The 16001-nt window shown below is 52.6% G+C and overlaps 1 protein-coding gene across 1 annotated transcript in view; it reads left to right on the top strand.

Annotated features, from left to right (window-relative positions):
* The window catches only part of ATP6V0D1 (ATPase H+ transporting V0 subunit d1), a 77829-nt gene extending 62519 nt beyond the window's left edge, over positions 1-15310 (top strand). Inside the window, exons 3-8 of the mRNA XM_067552892.1 lie at positions 3149-3327; positions 5472-5551; positions 9521-9598; positions 10777-10953; positions 12346-12423; positions 13071-15310. Coding sequence (XP_067408993.1) covers positions 3149-3327; positions 5472-5551; positions 9521-9598; positions 10777-10953; positions 12346-12423; positions 13071-13232 — 754 coding nt within the window. The 3' untranslated portion in view covers positions 13233-15310. The remainder of the gene's footprint in view (positions 1-3148; positions 3328-5471; positions 5552-9520; positions 9599-10776; positions 10954-12345; positions 12424-13070) is intronic.
* The last annotated feature ends 691 nt before the right edge of the window (positions 15311-16001 follow it).

Here is a 16001-nt window from a genome sequence, read left to right as displayed (position 1 = left end):
TCTGCGCTCTCACACTTGTGCTCCTCCCCCAGCAGTGTGTGTGAAGGATGGCCTATCAGCCCAGCTCTGCATTGCTTAGTGCTTGTTGGTGTCCAACACAGCCTCAGTTTGTTTCTAGCAAAGCTGGGTCAGAGCGCGTGGTTCTGGAGCCATTCTGTGTTCACAAATGGCTGTAGAAGTGTTACCATTCCCATGTCTGGGTGGCTTTGGTCTAACTCCCTGCAGGCTGCCATTGTCATGCTGACAGCAGGATCCAGGTGAGCTAGGACAGGGAAAGAGCTATTCTGCGTGTAAGTGGCCGGGTGCCTGTACGGGCAGTATCGGCATGCTCTATTCTCCTTTCCCATCCCTGTTCCTAGTGGCAGGTTAAGCTCAGACTGAGGTTCAGGCTTCTGACTGAATGGGTCTTATGCCTTGCCTGCTCTCTGTGAGGTTCAGCGTGCTTCACCTTGCTGTGCATGGGTGGTGTCCTAAAGCAGTCCATGCATCCTTTGCAAGGTAGGGGGGAGTTGCAGATGGGCCCATGACCCACCCATCAGGGATTTTCCTGAAAACCAGGGCCTGCAGTTTTGACGTAAGTTGCATTTGTTTGTAAGCAGACAGTAGAGCCTGGAAATTGGTAACTTTGAGCCCCTGGCATGGTGCTGGTCCTAGCTGTGCATGCTTCAGCCAGGGCTTGGTCTGAGTGTAAATGAGATGCATCTTGATGGCCTGTGGACTCTCCTCTTGCACTAATGGCACTCCTGTGTTAACAGCTGTCTCTGCTCTCTTCTTTTACAGACAAGCTGGGGGGAGGGGTTCCTACCCTTCCTTGTTTAGGAGAGTCAGTACTGCCTAGACCATGTTCTAATCTTCACAGCAGGGAGGAGGGCTCTGGTGTTGGGTACTATGGTAGCAGGAGAGGGGTCCCCTTTAATCTGGAAGATGGTTAACAAAGTTGTGCAGTTGTGCTGATCTGGAGCCTGGTAAAGTGAGCCAAATCTTAACTGACACTGATGCCAACAGCAAAATCCTTTGTCATAAGGGGAAAGCAAAGGCAGAAGCACATAGGGAAGCAGAGGGCAATTGGAGGGGCACTTACCCAGGCCATCTGGTGCTTGATCCATAGCAGACAACACCCGGTTTGATTTTGCTTTCTGCTTGTTATCTGGGAAATGGCAGCTCCCAGCGTCAGCAGCACTTGAAAAATTCACCCAGTGCCTACTAGCCATGCTGAAGTAAGTGCATGAGCAGAGCCAGGCCCTGTCTTCCCTGCTTTGTTCCTCAAACCCCATTCTGCCTCCCCTCCTCCACTTCTCACTCTTCTCAAGTCCCTTCCCTTCAATAATTTACCCTCCTGTTATCAAGAGAACGGCCTGGACCCCTGCTCCTTGCCAGGCTGTGCCTCTGTTGCTCTTCTCCACTTATCTCCAGACGTGCTCAGGATGCCGTTCACACCTGCGCTCCGGGGTTCCATTCTAGACCCAATCTGATCCACCTTCTGTTCTCTGGACTCCCCCAGAACAGCTCTCACCAAGGGCTCCGATGACCTCTTTCCAGTCAAATCCCTGCACACCTCCTCCTGGACCTACCAACATCCTTGGAGACTGTCACGCATGCCCACCCCAGTCTTGTGATTGTTTGGCTCCACCTTCTCCTGGTTCTCCTCCTGCCCCTTCAGGACACCCCCATCTTTCCTGCTCACTGAGCTCCATCAGGGCACCATGCCTGACCCCTTCCTCATCTCCCTGACGTGCTCTGGGTGTGTCTGAGCAATGTTCGCTGATAGACTCCTGCTATCTCTCAAATCTGCCTCTGCTTTGCACCCGTCTCCCTAAACTGAAACTTCAGCCCTTCTTCCAGACAACTCCTTGTGTACGTCCAGCTCTCGCCTGAAATGTAACATGGCCACAACTGAGCTACTGATCTTCCCTCAAAGCCCTTCCCCATGCCTGCCTCTGTCATGGGTGGGCAGCACCAACCCACATTCTTGGCTTTGCCTTTGTCTGCCCTCTGGGCCCAGCATCCAGGCAGCGTCCAAATCTCTTCACTGCTCAGTGCCTCAGTTCCCCTCTGTGCAGTGGGAATGATGATACTGACCTCCTTGGTAAAGCGCTCAGATCTGCTGATAAGCACTATAGAAGAGCAAAATAATAAACTGTTGATGTTGTTCGTATTGCTTTTGTTACCCCTTCCTCCTACTTCTTTGCCTCACCCACCCCGTCTGTCTTGTCTCTCAGGCTGGAATCTTTGTAGGGAGAGGCTGTTCTAGCACAGTGCAGCCCCTCTCAGATATGGTCTCTGCCTCTGCTGCAGTATAAAAGATTCAAGGGTTAAGGACAGAAGTGTCCGTTATGATCGTCCAGTCTGACCTCCTGTAATAACACAGGCCATAGACCCTCACCCAGGGATTTCTGCATCCAACCCCTAACTTCCAGTGGAGCTAGAGCAGATCTTCTGGAAACCTCCAGTCTGGAGTTAAAGGCTTCAAAGTGGTGGTTATTAATAACACACAGGTTTCCTCTTACTGGGTTTTTAATAAGGCTGCACAGTGTATGTGCTCCCAGGTAAGTAGCCACAAGATACAGGGGTCATATGTGGCATGGGGCTGCAGGAGCGCTGTGTTCTCCCCATAGCACCTGTATGATGGTAGCAGTGCTGCTGCTGCACCATGCTCCCCCAGATGCAGCAACAGCAGAGCACAGCCAGAGGGATGAAGACCTGTCATCCTCATCCCCATCCATTTCCCTGACTCCTGCTGGCCTTGCTGACTCATTGCTTTGTGTAGCCACAAAAGGAGGAGTCTTCACTGGGGTATGTGACGTGAGAAGGTCCCAGTGGCTTGGGAAAAGAAGAGGAGTTGTGGGAAGCTTGAGGGAAGAGAGGCATGGATAGCAGGGGTCTAGCTGGAGTGGATCTAAAGTTGGGGCAAAGCTGGGTTCCTCTCCCCCCATGCTGGTAGATCTGTGTGTGTTGAAAAAGCGATCATCTGGTTCCTGGAGGAGGAGGGGGCACCTGGCATCTTTCTAGAGAGACTTCAGGTTGACTGAAAAGGCAACTCTGCTTTGTTCCAGAAGGTGTGGTATCTTCCATGAGCCAACACTTGCACCTATCCTGCTGCTCTGATGCCCGTATCTGTAACATGCTCCCCCTCTCCCGTTCCTCCTAGGTACAGCTACATGATCGATAACGTCATCCTGCTGATCACCGGGACGCTGCACCAGCGCTCCATCGCTGAGCTGGTGCCTAAGTGCCACCCTCTAGGGAGCTTTGAGCAGATGGAAGCGGTGAATATTGCTCAGACCCCTGCGGAGCTCTACAATGCAATCTTGGTGGACACGCCCCTGGGTGAGCAATGTTTTATTCAAAGCACCTTGCAGCTATTCTTGGAACCTATCTGCCCAGTCACACACTAGGATGGGCAAACATCCTTGTGTATCTGAATTCAGGACTATAAAACTATCTAACCACTGAGACAGGCATGGTAGATTTTTCTGCTTTGTATATGATACTTGAACTATCTGGTGTATCTACAACTCAGTGATCACATCGTGACCCCCTTAGTTCCCCTGCTAGAATGGCTCTGCCCATCAGCTATTCTGCAAACCATCCAATGCTGAAACATGAAGGTGGAAAGTTGAGGCTTTAAGAAACGTAACCTTCTTTTAATACTAGTTGTCTTGACTGACCCATGTAATGCAGAGTAGTTAAGGAAATAATTTGAAGTCCCTCTGAGGGAGTGAGGTAATTTTACTTAATTTAGAAAGTTTGTAGCATAGATTTACTATTTCCATTGGAACACTGAGCAGTTTGCTATGGGCATCTTTCCTGATAGCTACCACTTCTTTTCCTCTCTGCCTTGTACTGACACAGGCATTAAGTAGAAGTAGTCGCTCCATAAATCATGGGTGCTGTAAACCAGGAGTTCAGGACTTACTTTATACCTGTAGAACGTGTATGTATATCGGTAGAACGTGGAATTGAGCAGAAATGTTCCTGTTCTGCATCACAAGTCGGCTGGAAGAATGATCAGTAGGAGCATTCTCTCTCCAGCAGTGAGATGTAGAATAGTAGAAGGGAAAAGTAACTCTCCAAGTGGGAAATGCCAACATGTAACAAAATGTGTGGCAATTGCTGTGGTCTGGAAAGCCAGATTTGTTGGTGTCCCACTATGGAACAAGTACTTTAAACAAGTACCTTATCCCAGCAAGAGAGAGAGCCAGTTCACCAACAGGGTTAGAGTCCTGAAGACACAGTCGGTAGCAGCCTAAATTTTCATAGCTGGGAAAGAGAGTGTTTCCCATAAACACAACCTGGGACAATTAGGCAGAGAAATAGTTGATGGACAAATGACTCATTAGCCAAGAACCCAAGGAATTGGACAAAAGCTAAACAAAAATAGCCAGAGCTTGTGTTCCCATTTGAGTTTTCAGATAGGGAAGGATCAGGATCACCTGCAGCAAAGCCAAAGCATTGCCATACGTTCCCTGAATATGGACGGTAAGCATGGGAAACCAGAAGTGAACCCTAGCATAAAAGGAGCAGTAAGATGGGAGCAGAATGAAAACCAGGACCCTTAATGCAAATAGTGACCACAAGCGTAACGGAGGGTACTGCCAACCGTAGCACATGGGAACTTACTGGTGTCCTGTTTCACATGACATAACATTCCCAAAACTGAAATGCATTTTTAAAAAACATCTTATCAGATGTGCAGTGTCTCCCTCTTCTAGGCTCTAGGTGTCCAGAGTTTACACTGAATGAAAATGACCATCTCTTGCTGAGATAGGAGGCAGTATAGGACGTTCCTGTAGGCCAGAGACTTCAATCCAACCTTCTTAAAAGCTGAACATCCTCTGCCCCTGTGACTGTCCCGCACCATTCCGTGCGTAAGGACTTCCCCCGTCCCTGTTGGATTGCATATGCCTTCATTTTGTCTACTTCACTGTTGGTTCACCACCACACCTGGTGCTGGCCCGGTTCTGGGGAATAGGATAGTGCTGACTAACAAACAAGCACTCTAACTGCTACTGCAGTCTGACTTGCACCCGCGTCTGGCACCTAATAGCCTTGCAACTCAAGTAGCCGTAGGAAATTAGGTTTCTAAGTGGCACTGTTGTGACAGCCATAAAACTACTGGTAAGACGCTGCCCCTTTCTACAGAGCTCTGTCGGACGCTGTGGTCGTTCCCTGGCCTGTCACCCTAACTCTCGGTGACTAGAAAAGGCACAGCCAGTCTCTTTCCAAGACTTCAACTCCTATCTAGGCACCAGAATACAGGCCTGATTATTCAGAGCTCAGCACCCAATCTGAGCGCTTCTGAACATCCAGCCATAAGTGTCAGTAGGAGCTGCTGGGTGCTGTGCCTTTAGAAACCTGGCCTCCCATGTGCAAAGGTCTCAAACTACAGTCCCTCTCCGGGAAGCACTGTGTGCAACTCAGAGCAGCAGGAACACACTCTGACTTTGCTCTTGGCTTTGTGTCTGTTTCAGCTGCCTTCTTCCAGGATTGCATATCTGAGCAGGATCTCGATGAAATGAACATTGAAATAATTCGAAACACGCTGTATAAGGTAAATGTGGCCCCTCTCTGGGAGGGAAGGAGCTAACAGAACAGCTTCCTGGGGTAACAAACCTCAGCCACTAGTACTGCGAGGGGTGGGGTATTGCTGTCTGCTTGGGCGTTCTGCTGTGGAGGGAGCCGAGCCAGGGTGGTGCTCATGGACCTCTGTCCTAGTTGGCTGTTTCTGAGGACGGCTTCTCCAGGCTGGGTAGGGAGGGGTTTGTTAGTGTTGTTTTTGCTGTGTATTGTAAAATAGGCCAAAAACGTCTCCCACAGGGAGCAAAAACGCAGTTAACAAGGGACCGAGAGCAGGGTCTGTGTTCAGGATGGAATGGAGCAGTGTGCCGGCCTGGGTGTGGGGGGGGCCTGGAAGTTAGGGCACCCAGTGCTGTTCTATCAAGCCTGCTAGTGCCAGCTGCTTTCCATCTTTGCTGCGGTGTCAGCAAGCTGGCAGCAGGGTGTCCTCACAGTACTTCTTGACCTTGCCTGTCTGTTGCATAACCTTGCATCAGTTGTGCAGGCTGCAGTGCAGGGCTGGGCTACTCCTTGGCTGACAAAGGTGGCCACAGAATCCCTGTGATGTGGGGGTTTGCCCTAGCAAATGTGGGGAGACTTTTCCCTCGGGCCTAGCTCTGAGGTCATGGACCAGTAACACGCTGTCTTAAAAAGTAAAGGTTTGCTTGGGAAAGGCTTCAGAAGCCCCAGCTGAGCTGCTTGGAACAGGGGATACCCCAACAATGGGGCAGCATAGAGGAATAAGGAGCTGGCATGTGACTTTGAACCCAGAATCCCCCTCCTTGGAGGGCAAAGAGGTCTTTACTCAGAATCAGTTTCCCTCACGGAGGCCTGGGATAGGAGAGGGGGCTGCAGGGTCTTGATTGAAGGCATTGGCAGAGAAAGCTGTGTGTGAGGAGCCAGGAAGGGAATAGCTGTGGGTGCAGTGGGTCAGGACTGAAGGGCACCAGCAGAGCTGTGTGCGCAGTGCTAGCCACAGCTCCTACCTGTACGAGGCTGGCCAGAACTACCAGGAAATTCTCATTAATTTGATCCCGTGCTTGTCACAACAGTGCTGCCATGTGGCTATCATTCCATCTTGAGTGTCTGGATAAAGGGCGGGATACAGATTATATTTGTCTTCCTTGGTTAGATTGATTGTAACTAGCCAACAGCTGGTGTATGACCTCTGCTTCTGATGGATGGTGACGAAGGTCAGTTTCAGAGGGGAGGAGCAGGCCAGTTAGGGAAAAAAGTACGTGTCCTTGTCTTGCAGTGCCTGCTAGGCTGAGCGTGGTCTCTTGGGTGCAGGACATGCACACGTGTGTGTATGTGCCTGATGTAGTTATGTAGACTTGCTGCTACAAACCACTCGGGGCAGCGTGTTTGTGTAAAAGCGCACACATCTCTGCATGTGCCCTGGTCCTTCTCATTGCTTTTCTCTGAACCCCTCTACTTCTGCAATATCCTGGGTGATGTGGTGACCAGCACTGCACACAGTATCCAGATGTGGCTGCTCCACTGATTGACAGACAACATTCTAATACCTTTAGATTATTCTCTGTCCTGTGTCACAGCTGCACATTGAGCAGAGATCTCTGTTGAGCTGCCCACAGCAACACTTTCCTGAGCTGGTAGTTGGTTAAAACCCTGTGAAATGTCTGAGTAGTTCACGTTTTCCCTTCAATATGAATTACTTTGCATGTATCAACACTGAATTTCACCTGCCATTGTGTTGCCCATTCCCCCAGCTTGGTCAGGTGTCTCTGAAGTTCCTCGCAGTGCACAATTATCCCGATAATTAATAAATATATTAAACAACGCGGGACCTATGGCAGAGTCTTGAGGCCCTGCTGTTCTCCATTCAATCCTGCTTGTTGCTTTCCATCTCCTAGACTGTTTTTGATCTGTGACCATACTTTGCCTCTCGCCCCATGATGATATCAGTTCAGTTTGTCAGGTAGAGAAGGCGCACAGGTGTATAATTCCCTAGATCACCCCATGAACTGCTTAAATATGGATACAAGATTTGCCACCCTCCAGTTCTCTGAAACAGTCGCTGTTATTAATAGATGAGTTTCATTCCCCCACGTTTCCCTAATGCCTGTGATGTCAAGGACCTCAGTCACTTGCCAAACGTTCTGTCACCTATTTTTGCTTTTAAACTTCTTACATTTGTATAGAAGCTATTTTAGCTTTTGTTCTTGACTAATAACAATACCTAGCTCCCATGTAGGGCTTTTTTACGACTTTGGTTTTTATTTAACTCCTTTATATGAAATACTGCTGATTTTACAGACATTGTCTGTTCTTGCCTCTTGTCCCTGCTGTAGTTCAGCTGCAACTTTTGCCCTGCCCCTACTGGAGGCAGCAGTCCTCAGCGCAGGGACTGTCTCTTGCTGCATGTGCAGTGCTCAGCGGGATGGTCCCTCTGTATCCTACGATATTTAATTCAATAACCCTTCCACGGGGCTGGCTGTTTGCTCTGGGTCCCTTAATGTGCAGCAGCTGGCTAGCAAAAAGCTCTAAAATGCTGCAGGTTCATCTGGCTCGTGTAACTCAAAATAGCGGGAAGGATTTTCCTCATTTTTTTCTCCCCAGATTTGCTTTCAGGCTGTGGCCAAACATGGACCAGGGAGAGAGCGCTGTCAGGGAGCTGGTCAGAAAGCTCTGTGTAGGGAAGATCTGGGGCTGTAATGAAAGCCCTGGCCCGAGTGAATGAGTGTTGGAATCCGATGCCAGCACCCTATCGTGGTGCACGTCACATTTTTAATTTCCTGTCCAAAAGCCCTTGCGTTCCTCATTGCGCCAGGGCAACAATCCCCACTGCCTGCCTGTGGCGTACCATCCTTGCCCTCTTCCTGCGTAGGTTTCCTGACACGTTCCTTCCCACCAGTAGCGAACGAGCAGTGAGGAAACTCATTGTGTGAGCGCATCTCCCTAGGAAGAGTTTCACTTTAAGGGCACTACTCTGTCCTCTCCTGGGAGGATGAAGCACCAGCCTGGTGTCTCCGAGAATGTGTCTAACCCCAGAGGCACTTCAGTCTCTCCAGTTGGCATTCCAAAATGACCCCGCCCCCGCTGCTCCCTGGGGGAGAGGGGTGCAGGAAGCTTGCCTTTTTACAAAGTGTGGGGTGAAGGTGTCGTGCATTTTCTGTTAGCAGCACAAACATAGATGGCACTTCATGGAACAAATGAGCCTACAGTCAGAGCAGAGAGCAGGCTGGAGCAATGCTCAGCTACAGCAATGAAACTGATTCCTTTGGTTATCCTGCGGACAACAGGCAGTCAGCGGGGGACTTCTTAGTAGTGACCCAGCAGTTTGTCACTAGTCCTGCATGTGGTTGGTGTTGCAGTCCTAGGGCAGGTGTAGCTTTGTATCTCTTGTACCATGTTAGATAGCCTGTCCCCGGGGAGCAAGACGGTAGGCAGAGGGCCTTCAGCAGGAAGTGCCGTCTGATCTGGAAGTGCCATGCTATGAAATATGTTAGCACAAATTCTGGGCAGCCTGTTACTGGCTAGCTGGGGAGACAGAGTGAGTCACCCCACAAAAGTACTCCAGCGCACCCCACATCATTGCCTATGTGTTTGATTCATAGACTCGAAGGGACCAATTAAAGGAGCCATAGATGTATTCACAGCTGTCAGGGTGGGAGGGGGCACCCCTTGGATTTGAACCCATGACCTCTGGCAACCCCAGTGAGGCCCATGCTCCCAGGCTACCTAGCTACTTCTAACAGCATGTGAACAAACCAAACTGCAGCCTTTCACCTCTTCAGCCTGCCTTCACATCCATGGAAGCATGGTCATTGGGGTGGGCGGAGCTTAATGGGGACCCACCAGATGAGCGGTAGTGGCGTGAGGCGTATGCCATGGTGCTGGGCTCATGTTTTGTGGCCATTCGCCGCGTTAGGAAATGCTTGGGGCTCACATGGGCTGTAGATAAGTGTCACACTTTCTCTTGTCTGCTTGGCTTTCTCCTCAGGCATACCTCGAATCCTTCTACAAGTTCTGCAAAATCCTGGGAGGCACAACTGCAGATGCCATGTGTCCAATCCTGGAGGTAGGGCTAGATCCGGGACAGCCTGGCACATTTTGCACAGCGTCCTGTAACAATAATCACATTGTGTGCTGCTCAACACTCTCCAGCCTGAGCGGATCAAAGCTGCCTATTGATTGCAGAATATGTTGGTTTCTGAAATACCTTTGCATCTCAGTTCAGGTGGCTAGCTCGCTTGGTTGGGGACCCAGGATAAGCTGTTGTTAGCACTGGGAGGCAGGTGATGTCGTCGCAGCAGGCCCACAAATGCCTTCCCATTCTGCCCTCTGCCATAAATGCCAAACAGAAAAGGCCTGGGAGGAGGCACGTTCTGGCTCAGAGAGGAGCCCAGTTGTGGTGCTGGCGGCAGAGCAAGCTATGAAGCAGCTGGAAGGGCAGTGGGTGGTATGGGGATCTCCCCCCATTCCTGCCAGCCAATCCCATGAGTGTTCCTTCCACAGGCCTTTGCTCACGTGGCCCAGTGCATACCTGTCCTTGAGCGCACACTGCCCCTCAGCCAGAGAGGTCAGTGGACACCACCTGTGGCCACAGCTTTCACATGCCCTGTGTCTGGTGCTAACTCCTAGGAATGGAGTGCCACGGTGGGCATCTTGCAGAGCTGTCTCCACCAGTTCAGCCTTGTACCCAGTGATTATTGTACATTGGTGCAGCGGATCCAGAAAATGCATTAACCTGCACGCTGCACAAATTTACACCTGGCTTTAGAACATCGAACCTGGGGCAGTGACAGCACGTGAGCTCCTGAGTGCTGTGGTGGGACTTGCAGTTAACCAAACCTGATGCCCAGGTTTTCAAACTATCACTCTCTATTACTGAGCACCCACAGCCCGGCTCTGAAGGCATGCCACTCATTAGGAGCGGTGACTCTCCTCTGTCAGCTGCCTTTCTGCCCCACAAACAGCAGCTGACTGGGGCCTTTGGTCGCATGAGAGTAGCTCAGAGTACTTGAGTAGCACAGAGTCCTTGCTGAGAGTAGCGCTCTGCTGGCAGAACCGTAATTGATGTGTGCCCTCTCCAGTGCTCTCTCATGCCCTTAGCGTAGCAGACAAATCTGTCCTGGCATTGCTCCATTTGTGAGCCTGCAGCTGGAGCGCTGTCTTTGCCAACTCCCAGCAAAAGGTTTACGCTTTATCCAAGGGGATGGGCACAGTACTGCCTAACGGGACTTGTCTTTCTCTTAGTTTGAAGCCGACAGGAGAGCCTTCATCATCACCATTAATTCATTCGGCACAGAGCTCTCCAAAGAGGACCGAGCTAAGCTGTTCCCTCATTGTGGGAAGCTCTATCCCGAGGGGCTGGCCCAGCTAGCCAGAGCAGATGACTACGAGCAAGTCAAAACAGTGGCAGACTACTACCCTGTAAGTACCATCCGGGGCCCAGGAGTTAACTCTGAACCCGTGTTGCAGGTCAGACTGCTCCCTGTGGAATGATGAGCGAGCTTGTGGCATAACATCCATGGAAAAGGAGGACAGGAACAGAGATGGGGGCGGGATACACAGCAACACTTTCTTTGGCTGAGAGAGGGCTGGACCAGGCTCCCTCCAGCATCAGTCAGTGCCTTGTTGGTTGGAGAGTAGGTCACAAGGTGCTATTTATTTTTTTCCCCTGCTGAAGGGCCTGAATCATCTGCTCAGCAGGGGCATCCAGACCCAATTCTGACCAGCCAGCTCAACTCTACAGCCAGTGTCTCCATCCATGCCAAGAGACGCTGCCAGGCTGTTTTCCCAGACCTGGCTGGGGCCACGGAGCAATGGGGGCACTCGTGGAGGTGATGGCTGAAGGGACCCTCAGCCATAATTGGGCCTGGGGTTAGAATGCTGCATGTCGATTGCCTGGAAACCTGAAGGGAACCTCTTCAAATGGCATGAAAGCTGTTGGGAGCCTGAGGCTGGAGACCCATCCCATCTAGAATGATGCACCCCATGGCAGGAATCTGTAGCCAAAGGCTTGTGTAACACATGCTGCACTGGTCTATCTCCAAGGTGCAAGTGTACGTGGAATTGCTGGTGTGCCCCCCTCTGCATGGGTTACCTCACTGTATAACTAGGGGCCAGGTTAAACCAGTGAGTGTGCATGGAGTAGCCCTGGTTTATTCATGGATTCCAAGGCCAAAGGGACAACTGGGGTCATCTCATCTGCCCTCCTGTGCCTCCCGGGCCAGGGAACTTCCCTGAAACAATTCCTGTTTGAACAAGAGCAATGAAATGAGTTTAACATTTGTATTTGTCTACACACAAACTAGACCCAACATCTGCTTGTCATTCACACCTGTAGTTGTTTAAATGCAGGCCTATGTGGATGCTCTCAATCCAGATGAAGTGCCTTATTTCGATTTAATTTGAGTTAGTGGTAACTGGTAAATCACCAGTGCTTACTGCAGAGAATCTTGTCCTTCCTCCAGGAGCCAGCCCAGTGCCCTGCTGCTGGCAGCCCGGAGGAATGACGAGTCTGCCTCCCACCGTACTGTCGCTTTTTGCCATCTGCTGCTGTGAGAAATTGCTTGGAGTGAAAGAGTTTGTCTGGAGCTGGCACTTAGCTCCTCTCTGCAGTGTGGGAAGGAGGGCTGACAACCCGCCCCCACCACCACCCACCTTTCCCCCTTCCCCCCATGGCAGTGAGGGCTAGCTGATGGGTAAGCGCCCTGAGGGCACTTGGGGAGCGTGTCCCTAGTGCTGGACTGGAAGGATGATGCTACTGCTGTGACAGACTCTTGGTTTGATGCATTCCGTGACCCCTTCCTCTTGCCGTAGGAATACAAACTGCTGTTTGAAGGAGCCGGCAGCAACCCTGGAGACAAAACCCTGGAGGACCGATTTTTTGAGCATGAGGTGAGGGAAGGACCCTGTGTGCTGAGCTTTGTGAGCTGCAGCAGTGCTCAGCGGACGTCTCCAGAGCATCTGCAAAGGGCTGTCAGCAGCAGAAGTGCAGTCAGATGGTGGGATGGAGACGAGGGTGGGATGTTCTGTGCCATGCCATCTGCTGCAGGTGTCTAGGGCTGGCTTGGCAGCCACGGAGAGCCCTACTTTTCTTCCTGGTCCCTTGCTCCCTGCCAGATGATTCACTGTAGAATCTAGGGAGCAACAGTGAGGCTTACAAAGGGCCCTTGATGCTTCCCTGGAAAGATGGTGGCAAACCCAGCCCTTGTGGGTCCTTGTTCTCCGGTCCACACACAACCCTTCTGCCCTGGCAGCTATAGCAGCTGCAGCCTCTAGGACAGGCTTCTCCCAAGGACCTCAGGTATCCCTGAGAGGTGGCAACAGGAACATGGTCAGCCTTTCTCTTCTCTCTGCCTGGGGAGCTTGTCCAGAGCCAGCTGGGGCCCTTCACCCCACCAGCAAATACCCAGGAACCCCATTCTCCGGTGCTCTGGGCTGCTTAGCTGTGGGGCTGGGAATGGACGTCTCCCAGCCTCAGGGGGTCCTCTGAGGGGCATGGCTGGGAGGGAATTGACTCTGGCGCTTTCTGCTCTCCAAAGGTGAAGCTGAACAAGCTGGCTTTCCTCAACCAGTTCCACTTCGGCGTCTTCTACGCCTTTGTCAAGCTGAAGGAGCAGGAGTGTCGCAACATCGTGTGGATTGCTGAGTGCATTGCGCAGCGGCACCGCGCCAAGATCGACAACTACATCCCCATCTTCTAACTCTGCCCTCGGCCCTCCTGCTACTGTGTGGAGTTCAGTGGAACTGCCCTTTTCCCCCAGCACACACTGAATTATCGCTATCCCTGGCTCTGTGGACGCCTCCTCTCTGGAACTGGACAGTCAGTTGTTCCCAGGCTGCCGTTGTTTGTGTGGGTTCTGTGTGCTGTGAGGGTCCAGCGGGACCCGGGCCAGGTGCTTGGCCTGTGCCGTGCTGAGCAGGAGGGTTGCAGGTCATGTATTATAGTTGTACCTGTGTCACTGTACTGATCAGCTGTATGTGCTTACACAGAGAGAGCCAGTGCTGAGCCCTGCGGGAACTGGCATCTCTCTGCAATTAACTTTTTGCTCTAGAGTGACTCATTAGATATGTGTTGCCTGAGTTTAAATGTCCCCTTTATCAAGGCTGAGACGCACGCCGTCTGCCTCCAATAAGTGTTGTCCCTCACAGGCTTCGTGTGTGTGTTTCTCTTGCCTCTCCTAGTGTAGCACATGCTGCTGTGTAATTCCTGCATTCTCTTGTGTCTGAATCCTCCGAGGGCAGGAGGCTGAGCAGCCCCTTCCCGGGCCTTGTCCGAATAGTCAGTGGGGCGGGGGGGAGCTGAGGCAGACGCCGAGGTTCCTGCTGGCTACTGCAGGACTCTGAGCAGCCTGCAGTGACTGCATCCTTCCCCCTGCCGCCATGTGGACCTGCTCAGGAGGCCCGTCACTGGCAGGGCGGAGGAACTGGTGTGGAAATGCCTTTGCCCAGAAAGATTCTTGCTAACCTGCCCTCAACCTGGGAATGGGTGTAGAGCGAGGCTGGCCAGGCAGCTGGCAGTGGCTGTGGAGGCAGCATGGGCCTAGCTGCCGAGTGCAGGTGCCAGCCAGTCCATCCAGTCCCCATGGCAACCCAAGGTCCCCTCTGCACAGCTCACCTGGCAGCTGCTGCCACCCCTCCTCTAGGAGCCCTCGGCCTCTGCCCATTCCTGCAGGCTCTGCGCTGGCTGTCCTGCCAGGCTGGCTGGATACACTCCCCCATTTCCTATACAAGCTGCCGTGCCAGAGCAGTCTGCAAGCACGTCTCTGTGTGTGTGACAGGCACCAGGGCCCCTCTGCTCCATGGTTAGGAGCAAGTGTCCCCAGAGCAACTGCAGGCTCATTTCCAGGCTCGGGGCAGGGGCTTGGCTGGTGCTGTGTTGTCCCAGGCACTAAGATGGTCATTTAAAGGGAGTCCAGTAAAGTGACCTGCTGCTCTTTCTGGGCCAGGGCTTATGGGAAGCTACCAAAGCCTGCCCCACATCTGGGGGGTTCGTTAGGGGTCAGTGTGGGTCGCTCCCTTGGGCTGCTTGCCCGCCGAGCGCGCCTGCCCTCGGTGGCAGGGTTTTGTAGCCTGGCAGTGGATGTTTACATGGGGGATGCGGCTGGCATGAGGAGTGTGGACTTTGGGCCACTGCTGCTGTCACGTGGAGGGGTGGATAGTGTGACTTCCGGTGCCCTTAGCTACCACCACACAGACTCTCCCTCTCTGCTCAGAGCCCCCTTGACCCACGCTGAGCTCCACCCTCCTGCTCCCTCGAGCACCCTTCTTTTCCATCTCTGCAGCCCAGCTGTGGATATTCTGGTCCCCGGAGGCAGGTTCCACTGTCTGTTTCCTTGGCTTACATACAACCGCCGCAGATGAAGGTTGCTGGAATTGCCCTGGCCCCAAGGCAAGGCGGTTATCAGGCTGGGGGCGGTCCTCAGTCCTGGCCAGCCCTGTTCCGCTGCTTTGCCCTCATGCTCTAAGCTGAGAGGTGGGAACCTTGTGATCTCAGAGCACCCTTGCCCAGAGGAGTAGCTGTGCCGTGGTCCAGACTCACCCATGACTGAGTTGTTAACTAGTTCCATGTCCTTTCCAGCTGGGCTCACCCTGGGTCCCCAGCTGCTTCCCTGTGGCACTAGAAGGCTGTATTCTCCCAGCCAGCTCATGCTGCTCCCATGTACATGTGTAGGAGAGCAGCACGGGAAGAGCAGTCCTGCCCCAGCCCCAGGCCCTCTGCAGAATGGTTTGCTGTCCTGGCTCCCCTCCCCCTGTGACAATAAATATCTGCCTAAAACACCATGCTGCCTTGCCTGGTTTCTCGCCTGCAGCAGAGAGAGGGGTGGCGCAGCCAGCCTGTTACAGAGCAAGGGCCTGTTCTGGAATGGCTGGGGCCAGGCCAGCGCTCAGAGCCTGCAGCACGGCACTGAGCCCCTGCTTCCCCCAGGGGCACCACTTGGGCTTTGAGCCATGTGGCCATGCATCAGGACCTTACACGTGGGACCGTATACCCAAGGATTGCCGGGGCTGTGGTTAGTGCTCTACCAGTGCACCCCTGCTGCCTGGGCGAGCTCTCCCCCTGCACTGCAGGCTACATGGAAGGGACAGCCAGCCTGCTGACGTGATCCTCTCTGTCAAAAGGGCTGTGGCTGCAGCTGCGGGGCCAAAGGATAGTGGTCACTGCCATAACTAGGGACAGGACCACGGCTGGGGTGAGTTTCCCCAGGATCTGAATTCAGTGCCATCCAAGGGGGGTAGCTGTGCTGCAGCTGCCAAGCCAGGGAAGAATAGCTGCTGCTGTTTACCCTATGGCATTTGCAGGAGCTGGTGCTACCAGTGTAGATCAGACACCTGGGGCCACAAGAAGGATTATCTCCATTTCACAGCTGAGGGACTTGCCTGGAGGCCTAAGAAACTCGCTCCTCTAGGCCTGCCAGTCCCCACAAGCCTGCTCTGACCTTCGTGTCCCACCGCAGGAACCCTGCAGCAGT

This window comes from Emydura macquarii, unplaced genomic scaffold, assembly GCF_026122565.2.
Source record: "Emydura macquarii macquarii isolate MOO-44397 ecotype Brisbane River unplaced genomic scaffold, CSIRO-AGI_Emac_v2 contig_295, whole genome shotgun sequence".
NCBI classification, from domain to species: Eukaryota; Metazoa; Chordata; order Testudines; family Chelidae; genus Emydura; species Emydura macquarii.
Note: the sequence above shows the minus strand (reverse complement) of the source record. Positions and strands in the feature narration are given on the sequence as shown.